At 48.6% G+C, this 10,410-nt stretch overlaps 2 protein-coding genes across 3 annotated transcripts in view; both read left to right on the top strand.

Moving 5' to 3' along the window:
* LOC118777586 (MOB kinase activator 1A-like) overlaps positions 1-5,447 on the top strand; it is a 5,949-nt gene extending 502 nt beyond the window's left edge. For both annotated transcript variants that reach the window (XM_036528680.1, XM_036528679.1), the window contains exons 2-6: positions 369-535; positions 1,323-1,416; positions 3,419-3,552; positions 4,061-4,224; positions 4,998-5,447. In XM_036528680.1, the coding sequence (XP_036384573.1) occupies positions 369-535; positions 1,323-1,416; positions 3,419-3,552; positions 4,061-4,224; positions 4,998-5,075 (637 nt within the window). In that variant the 3' untranslated portion in view covers positions 5,076-5,447. The remainder of the gene's footprint in view (positions 1-368; positions 536-1,322; positions 1,417-3,418; positions 3,553-4,060; positions 4,225-4,997) is intronic.
* Positions 5,448-8,351: 2,904 nt separating this feature from the next.
* On the top strand, positions 8,352-9,070 carry LOC118778484 (nodal-like). The gene is given in 3 exon segments (XM_036530015.1): positions 8,352-8,516; positions 8,519-8,534; positions 8,577-9,070. Coding segments are annotated over 3 exon segments (372 nt in total). The 5' UTR covers positions 8,352-8,368; the 3' UTR covers positions 8,785-9,070.
* Positions 9,071-10,410: the final 1,340 nt, after the last annotated feature.

Below are 10,410 nucleotides of genomic sequence, written 5' to 3'. Positions count from 1 at the left end.
AGCTGGCCGAACTCCGTTATTAACCCTTTCTAACCCCTCTGCGGCCCCGTTACTGTGCAGTCACTGCCCCTGACCCGTCCGCTCGCTTCCCGTTGTTTGCAGTCCCTTGTGTGTGTATGCGAGCATGTATATTAGTATTTACATTATATTTGTGGGGTGTTTGCGCTTGCGTGTGTATTTATCAACTATCAATAACTGTCGTTTTTAATACCCCACAATTAAAAAAATGTGCTTCATAGAAAGTAGAGTTTGCGCCGTTACACAAAATAATGCAGTAAATGCTAAAACTCCAGTAAGCCACAGTAAGATCATTTGTGTTGGGGGTGTTACTGCAGGGGGTGTCTTACGGGCGTCTCTGTCTCTCTCAGCGGTAGTCGTTCGTCCAAGACGTTCAAGCCGAAGAAGAACCTGCCGGAGGGTTCGCACCAGTACGAGCTGCTGAAGCACGCCGAGGCCACGCTGGGAAGCGGCAACCTGCGCCAGGCCGTCATGCTGCCGGAGGGAGAGGACCTCAACGAGTGGATCGCCGTCAACAGTGAGCGTCTGCGCTGATCCGGGACCAGCAGATAGCTTTTACACCCAGTAGTTGGGCTTAGGGTCGGGAGTGCAGGTCCGCTGATCCTGGGTCCGTTCAGGGTATAGCAGTGTATGCTTCCCTTATTTTCCTGTGTGCTTTGTGTGTCTGGACTCTGGAGAGCAGTGGGGATGTTGCTTGGTCGAACAGGAAAGAGTTTCCTCTCCATAATTAAAGGCCAAGATTGTTCCAGCGCGTAACACACAATAGCTCCACCTACCGCTCAGATGTTGGATTGGAGGGGGAGGGGCTAGTGGAAGGAGGGGCGTGAGAAAGTGAAAAAGGGGAGGGGTCTGACTCAGCACACTGTGGGAGTGTCAGGGATGTCGTATTACCATGTCCCCAGGGCTCCCCTCTCTGCCAGACCACTATGAACAGGAACATGGAAGTGCTCATGGGATTTCTTTAGTTACAGCAAATCATTCAAGTGCATTTTACCCAGCTCAGGGATCCAGAGGGTTTTGGTCTGTTCTGTTTCCGGCTGTGGCAGCATTAACCACAGCGCAGTGTTCTGTAAACGGTACCCAGCACCCTGTAGTAGTCTGGTATGGCATGATGATCACAGATATTAGGGCATAGTAGCTCCACATATGTGATACAGCAGTACAAATGTATGAGCTTAGAAACATCTGCTTTAACCTGCTTTGAGTTACAGTCATTTAGCTTCAGGTACATGCGTTCTGGGTATGTAGTGTGTAGATGCTGGAGATATATCACCTGTGTGTGTGTGTGTGTGTCTTTCTTTCAGCGGTGGATTTCTTTAACCAGATAAACATGCTGTATGGCACCATCACTGAGTTCTGCACTGAGAGCAGCTGTGCTGTAATGTCTGCTGGGCCCAGGTGAGTGAGACACCTGTCTGTCATACCTGCTGCTGCCTGCAGGGGGTGCTGCAGAAGCTGCAGGGCCATTAAGTCTCCTCATAACGGAACTGACTGAGAGCCGCTATGATATACTGCATCACAATAACAGGGTATGGCGTTCAGTGCATCTGTCTGTCAGCATTTCTCTGTTCCAATAGGGATTTTCCGAGCCGAGCGCTCGTCCATGGCTCAGGCCAGTTAGCCCTGCTTTGCAGCCAGTCTGGATATCACTGCAGCTTAATAACCTGCCACAGAGTGCTCTGCGCTGGCACTGAGGGGCTTAATAACCTGCCACAGAGTGCTCTGTGCTGGCACTGAGGGGCTTAATAACCTGCCACAGAGTGCTCTGTGCTGGCACTGAGGGGCTTAATAACCTGCCACAGAGTGCTCTGCGCTGGCACTGAGGGGCTTAATAACCTGCCACAGAGTGCTCTGTGCTGGCACTGAGGGGCTTAATAACCTGCCACAGAGTGCTCTGCGCTGGCACTGAGGGGCTGAATAACCTGCCACAGAGTGCTCTGCGCTGGCACTGAGGGGCTTAATAACCTGCCGCAGAGTGCTCTGCGCTGGCACTGAGGGGCTTAATAACCTGCTACAGAGTGCTCTGTGCTGGCACTGAGGGGCTTAATAACCTGCCGCAGAGTGCTCTGCGCTGGCACTGAGGGGCTTAATAACCTGCCACAGAGTGCTCTGTGCTGGCACTGAGGGGCTTAATAACCTGCCGCAGAGTGCTCTGTGCACTGTGCTCTGTGCACTGAGCCTGTTCCTGTGTTAGCTGTGTTTGCGGCTGCATGGAGCCTGAGCTCAGGTGAGGGACGAGGCTCTTCAGTCTCCGATTCTCAGGGTTTGATTTGCATGGTTTAGTGCCCTTGACCATTAGCATTACTGTGAGGAGTCACACAGTTACATGTCAGACACGCAGCCCGATGTTTGAGCCTGGGAGGGAGGTGCACAGGATGCCGTGAGCTGCAGTGAAAATGCATTTCTGTACTGCGCAGTGTGTCCCTGCAGACGCACCGTAGCCCATGCAAGCAGTGAGCTCCTCATACGCCCTGGTCACAGTGCCTCCCTCCCCCCGCCCCCACGGCTCTATTTTCAGCCTCTAATCGAGAGGAAGAGGTGCAGCACAACTTCCTGTCAACACCAAAGCTGCATGTGCATGATTGTTCCCGCTGCGTGTGCTCTGAGGAGGTCCTAACCTCAGCTGCTTTTTATTTAAAGCACCTCATTGTTTCCTCACTGTTTCTCTCTCTCTCCCTCTCTCTCTACACCTCTCTCTCTCTCTCTCTCCCTCTCTCTCTCTGTCTCTCTCTCCCTCTCTGTCTCTCTCTCTCTCTCTCTCTCTCCCTCTCTCTCTCTCTCTCTGTCTCTCTCCCTCTCTCTCTCTCTACACCTCTCTCTCTCTCTCTCTCTCCCTCTCTGTCTCTCTCCCTCTCTCTCTCCCTCCTTCTCTCTCTCCCTCTCTCTCTCCCTCTCTCAGTGTCAGGGGCTGGGTGATGGGGCTCCGTGCAGTGTGTGTGTGTGCTGGGGTGGGAGTGCTGTTGATTAATGATGTAATGGCTCAGTAGTGAAGGACCGGATACCGCCGCTGTGTCAGAGAGAGGCGCGTTACTCTGTCGCTGTGTCAGAGAGAGGCGCGTTACTCTGCCGCTGTGTCAGAGAGAGGCGCGTTACTCTGCCGCTGTGTCAGAGAGAGGCGCGTTACTCTGCCGCTGTGTCAGAGAGAGGCGCGTTACTCTGTCGCTGTGTCAGAGAGAGGCGCGTTACTCTGCCGCTGTGTCAGAGAGAGGCGCGTTACTCTGCCGCTGTGTCAGAGAGAGGCGCGTTACTCTGCCGCTGTGTCAGAGAGAGGCGCGTTACTCTGCCGCTGTGTCAGAGAGAGGCGCGTTACTCTGCCGCTGTGTCAGAGAGAGGCGCGTTACTCTGCCGCTGTGTCAGAGAGAGGCGCGTTACTCTGCCCCCCCCCCCCCCCCCCCCGCAGGTATGAGTACCACTGGGCCGACGGCACCAACATCAAGAAGCCCATCAAGTGCTCCGCTCCCAAATACATCGACTACCTGATGACCTGGGTGCAGGACCAGCTGGACGATGAGACACTCTTCCCCTCCAAGATCGGTCAGTCCCCACACACACACACACACTCACACACACACACACACACACACACACTCACACACACACACACACTCACACACACACACTCACACACACACTCACACACACACACTCACACGCACACACACACACACACACACACACACACACACACACACACACGCACACACACGCACACTCACACACACACACACATACTCACACACACACTCTCACACACACACACACACACACTCACACGCACACACACACACACACACACACACACACACACACACTCACACACATACACACACACACACGCACGCGCACACACACACACACTCACACACATGCACATGCACACATTCATGGTGCTGCAGTGCTGATTGGCTGATTGGCTGAGTGAGTGTGGTGCTGCAGTGCTGATTGGCTGATTGGCTGAGTGAGTGTGGTGCTGCAGTGCTGATTGGCTGAGTGAGTGTGGTGCAGCACTGCTGATTGGCTGAGTGTGTTGCTCTCCCTGCAGGAGTTCCCTTCCCTAAGAACTTCATGTCTGTGGCCAAAACCATCCTGAAGCGACTGTTCAGGGTCTACGGACACATCTACCACCAGCACTTCGACTCAGTCATGCAGCTGCAGGAGGAGGCGCATCTCAACACCTCCTTCAAGCACTTCATCTACTTCATACAGGTAAGGCATCATACACACACATCACACACACATTACACACACCACACACGCTCATACATACACATTTCACACACACGCATTACACACACCATAAACACACACACACCACACATGCACACATACACACACACACACACACACATACATACATTACACACACCACACACAGGCTCATACATACACACACCACACATGCACACACACACACACACACACGCACACCACACACATGCTCATACATACACACACCACACACAATTACACACACCATAAATATACACACCATACACACACCATACATACACACACACCACACATGCACACACACCACACACACACATACATACATACATTACACACATGCACACACGCTCATACATACACATTTCACACACACGCATTACACACACCACACACACATCACACACACCATACACGCACCATACATACACACACACACACACATACATTACACACACCACACACACACACTCATACATACACATTTCATATACACGCATTACACACACCATACACACCACACACACACATCACACACACCATAAATACACACACCATACACACACACACACACACACACACACACACACGCATCCAGGTGTTTCTTCTAATTTGGCTGTGATAAAAATAGTGATTTATGATGTTTATAACTGTGTGTGCGTGTGTGTGTATGTGTGTGTGTGTGTGTGCGTGTGTGTGTGTGTGTGTGGTGTGTGTAATGTGTGTGGTGTGTGTAATGTGCGTGTGTACAGGAGTTCAGTCTGATTGATCGCCGGGAGTTGGCTCCACTGCAGGACCTGATAGAGAAGTTGGGCTCCAAGGACAGATAGACTCTCATTTGTCTGTGACTCACTGTTGACCTACAGCTGTCTATTTGACTCTGCCTGCATCTGGGTCTGTTTGTTACTCTAGACTGTGACTCCCTCTTTACCAGGGTCTGTCTGTGACTCCATCTTTACCAGGGTCTGTCTGTCTGACTCTCTCTCTACCTGGTTCTGTCTGTGACTCCCTCTCTATCTGGGGTCTGTCTGTGACTCCCTCTTTACCTGAGTTTCTCCATCTCTGAGCTCATTGAGTTCTTTTTTGTTTCACTCCTCTGGGGGCTGACATCCATCAGGTTTTCACCATTTCATTAGAAGAAAAAAGACATCTCCCTCTCTCCCTCTCTTTCTCTCCCTCTCTCTCTCTCTCTCTCTCTCTGTCTCTCTCTCTGTCTCCCTCATCTCTCTCTGACTCTCTCCATCTCTCTGCCTGCTGTATAAGTGCTATGGAGAAGGTCTTCAATTATTTTAGAAATACATCAGTGCTGTTTAGTACAGCTCATACTGTTCATAAAATGTTGAAGTGTAGTTGCCATGTAATGGCAAAGGTGATATTTTTGTTATGGGTAAACGTGACCATCTTTGACAGAGACCAACTTCCATCCTAACTGCTTATCAGAGACCAACAGTGTGATAACATTGTCATCCTTTAATGTATAACTATTTTAGGTATATTTTTCATGGTTTTTTGTCACCTCACATTGTGGTCAGTTTATATTTAGTAAAACTGTTTTTTGCAGCAGAGTTCAGTTCACATGCACAGCATGCAATCGCTGTATTGCAGTTGTTTTAGTTGTTTTTTTATAATTGTGAATTATTTCAAAGGGAGATATAGAGCATATTACAAACTGTATAAATTAATCCTATTTTTGCTAAGTAAATGTGAAAAATAAAATAATCATTAGGTTATAGTCTATGCATAGTCATTGAATTTATTTTTAGTTTATTTAACCTTTATTTAACCAGGAAAAAACCTGTTGAGATAAAAAGTCTCTTTTGCAAGGGTGACCTGGCCAAGAGGAATTATGGAAAGACATACTTTATATAGATACATTTAAAATGTTTATTTTTTACAGATGTATATTTCAATAAAACAAAGCGCATTCTGTGATATTACAGCGTCAGAAGGTCTTTTCTCCTGATGTCATTCTCTACGGTAGCTGCTGGAAGGCAGCAGTTCAAAAGTCAAATTTAACTGCTGTGCATTGAGGGCCTGGGTCAGCTGCTCACCTTCCCACAAGGCAGCTGGTGTGCCCCAGATTACTGAAGTGAAATAAAACGGAGCAAATGCCTGAAACAGATTCTACCTTAAAGGTCTTTTTGGTCTACGGTTTAATACGTCTTGCTTTATGGAGCCGCTGCCTTCATTAGAGGTTGACTGATCCGGAGTGCAGTGCTGCCACCTAGCGGTGGGACTGACATCTTGCGTGTGCTCTCATTTATAATCAGTGAAGAACCGTTTGAAAACCAGTTTAAGTAATTTTGTCATTCATTCGTGTGAAAGAGATTCATATTTAAATTGTCTGCTGTACTTTTTACATAGTTATGGAAGTAAACTTTCTTACGTGGCCTTGGAATGGCTCAGATCACTTCTTTTAGACTTTTTGTGGGAACAAAACTGTGCCTTAGCAAAGTGAAAATATATTGCAGTATTGTGCACAATCGTTTGAAGTAAATCTAAATAAACTGCGAGGGAATTTAACGTTGCTGTTTTGCGTTAGGCTCGTGTGTTTCGCGTAGCCGTGTAGGAGCGGCGGGGTGATGCGCGTTTGAACAGGACCCGCAGCAGCACCGCGTCCGTCATCTCCGCCCGGCTCTTCCACATTTTCTCACACCAACCGCTAATGTATGTTAGCATTCATTCTTCACCAAGAACGGGTTACTCCTGAATAAACGTCTTCCGTCCTGTCCACGTTCCCATCATATTACCGGCGACACTCGCACCGAACCAGATCGAAGTCACTTTGATTAACTTAAGAAAGTAAATATCTCAGGGGAAAATCTGTTATAGATGTGTATGAGTATTGCTCTTACAGTAACAACAGTACACATTGTTCTTACAGCAAAGATCAAAAAACCTTAATGGAAGTCCTCTTGATTAAAAGCATGTATGAGTCGCCTTAGTCGTAGTTATATCTGTGCAGAGGTTTAATAAAGGACAAGATAACACGAAGGTGTTTTAGGACTGTATAAACTGTATTTAAGTGGCTCCAGTCGATTTACCACAATCACTCACTGCAATCCAATGTTTGTCTTTAAAAACCTCAGTTCTGTGGCTATCCTAAAAGAAATTCGTATTCAGTGGTCCCACTATTTTAAAGATTCAAATAACTTAGACGAAAATGAAGGGTGATGTTACACGTAACAAAATTATCAAAAATAAAAAAAGATGGACTTGGAGGTTCTGAAATTAGCTTGGGATGTATGCTCTGTGTCTGTGAAATTTATGAAACCATCCAAAAGATTTAAACTCGAGACGGACTGAAAAGTTAGTATCAGTTTCATTCTTTGTTATCTTGTACACTGATAAAACTATTAATTATGGTCGCGTGACATTAGTCGTTTCCGCCTCCCAGAGGACATGATGCGTTATTGATTAGCTGGTGTGATATTATTCTTAAAGCGTTACATTAAAGCGCATCTCCAGCCCACACCAGGCAGATTATGGTCCAGCACCTCCTGCTTATGAAAGGCACGTCGGTGGCGAGAGTGACCTTGGCGCAGTTAACCCTTTTATCTGCGCAGAGAAATTCTGCGATCAGAGAGCTTTGGACACTTCAAAGCTCCGTGCGTGGCAGTTTATCAGAGGAGCTGTCCACTATATAAGACACCGTGTGTATACAGCATCATCCCTCACAGTGCAGGGCCGGATTAACAGCCCCACTGCACTCGCCGTAGCAAACTGCTCGACAGTAAAGGAGTGCAGTTGGGATTGCTCTGAGGGCTGCAGCGATCTGCTCACTATGGCGGGAATTTTCATCAGTGTCCTCGTCTTGCTTCTCCTCCGTTGGGCGGCTGCTGGCAGCTCTGAGCGCATTTCTCCGGAGTTGGGTCTTCGACGGGCCCATTTCCAGCGGATTCATGGCTCTCCAAATTCCGGAGCGGGTTCCCTGCTCTCCAGACCCGGTCTGACACACAAGAGCGCTGGATCCCATCCAAACGGTTATCCGGTCTACATGATGCAGCTCTATCGAGCAATAACGTCTGGAGACGGGGCAAAGACTGCAACTGTCAGCGGCGCTAGCAGCGCTAGAGGCCTATGTCTCCCAGCATTCTCAGCGGCCAATCATGTCACCGTGGAGATGTACCACTCCGCCAGGCGGCGCTGCAGCCAGGAGAGCTGCCCGGAACAGCGCCCCCTCCTGGGCGGTTTCAGCACTGCGCCCAGCGCCACCAACTCCTCCTGGCAGGTCCTCAATGTCACTGCGATGCTCACACACTGGATCCGCCAGCAGGGGGCAGCAGGCGGTCAGGAGGGGGAGATGGGGTAGGGGTCTGAGCCGGGCTCGAGGGGCAGACTGGGCAAGTGGACAGCAGTCAGCAGACGCTGTGCCGAAGGGTGGACATGTGGGTGGACTTTGACCTGATTGGCTGGAAGGAATGGATCATGTACCCCAAGCGCTACAATGCCTTCCACTGCGAGGGACAGTGTCCCCGCCTGCTGAACAAGAGCTTCAGACCCAGCAACCACGCCTGCATGCAGGTGAGCACGCCTTAGCTAGTCCTTTCATACGTCAGTTAGGGGATACGTTTGTAGTTTACAGTGGTTTTAGACAGTATGTGGTGATGTCAGGCAGCTGTGAGCCGGTTTGGGCTGCATTGTGACTCTCTCCCGCTCCCACAGACTATGCAGACACCAAACGCAGACAGCACAGACTGCGCAGACACCAAACGCAGACAGCACAGACTGCGCAGACGCCAAACGCAGACAGCACAGACTGCGCAGACGCCAAACGCAGACAGCACAGACTGCGCAGACGCCAAACGCAGACAGCACAGACGGCGCAGACACCAAACGCAGACAGCACAGACTGCGTAGACGCCAAACGCAGACAGCACAGACTGCGCAGACGCCAAACGCAGACAGCACAGACTGCGCAGACGCCAAACGCAGACAGCACAGACTGCGCAGACACCAAACGCAGACAGCACAGACTGCGTAGATGCCAAACGCAGACTGCGCAGACAGGAGGCAGACACAGGCGGTGTTCAGAAACTGCAGGAAGGAGAGCATCATGTACGTCTCTATGCATTTATTCAAACTGACACTCTGGCTCTCCACATCCCTCCTTTAACCGTCAATATCTACTGGTCACTGCTGGCCATGAGAGCTCTTTCTGTGAATGATGTTTAACCTTTGATGAGGTTTGAAATACAGTACTATTTAGTATTTTACTATATCAAATGAAAAAAAATGTGTTGATTCAAAATATTTTAATAAAGTTTATTTTCCAAATGTTATACTTTCATACATCTTTTCTCTTCTTGAACTGATCACAACCAGATCAAAGGCCTTTAAATGCTTTAATTCAATGGGAACAGTGACTGACTCACCCACACAATCAGAACATTTACCTCTAAAATTGCATATTTTCACACACATACAATTATGATATATAAATATATATTTTGTAGTCTGACGATGAAAAGGCAGTTATGATAAAGCAGCATACCGGTTAATTTAGCAGGATTTTCAGAAGTTTATCCTCACAGCTCAGCGTGTTTGGTTGTTTTTTTTTTTTTTTTTGCTAAATGAAACAACTGAACATGGTGGCCTCTGGGCCTCTTCAAACAGAGCAGGGTGCGGTTCACCCTGAAATTTCACCGTGTTTACAGGGACTGTGGGTCCAGCTGACAGCGAGCAGCCATCATCAGGTCCTGAGTCTGTCTTTCTGCTACAACGCATCATATTCAAAAGCGGTGTGTTCACGGCACAAACAGGAATTAGCAGTGTTACTAGTTTTCACCAAATTATGCTTCTCCATCATTTACTTTAATGCTGTTGTGCTGTCTGTAAATGGTCACTGTGGAGTCAGATGTCAGGCGTGTATCAGGTGTGAAAACCTCAGCATGGGGAGTCCTCATGATCTGTGAATGTCAGATCTTTCTGGAGGATTTCCCTCAACACTCTTCACTGCTAGGAAAACCAAACAATGTACAAAGAATGACATAAGCACCATTTAACACAAGAGCAGACATCACAGTGTCTGGGTGGGTCAGCCTCTTATTATGGCCAAACTCATACCGTGCATTGTGTCGTGTGCCAAACAGAAGCTGAAACCAAGATCTCTGCCTGAGGACACACTTCTCAGCGTCTGAAAAGAACTCACAAACCGGAGCCCAA

This window comes from Megalops cyprinoides, chromosome 5 (genome assembly GCF_013368585.1).
Source record: "Megalops cyprinoides isolate fMegCyp1 chromosome 5, fMegCyp1.pri, whole genome shotgun sequence".
Lineage (NCBI taxonomy): Eukaryota > Metazoa > Chordata > Actinopteri > Elopiformes > Megalopidae > Megalops > Megalops cyprinoides.
Note: the sequence above shows the minus strand (reverse complement) of the source record. Positions and strands in the feature narration are given on the sequence as shown.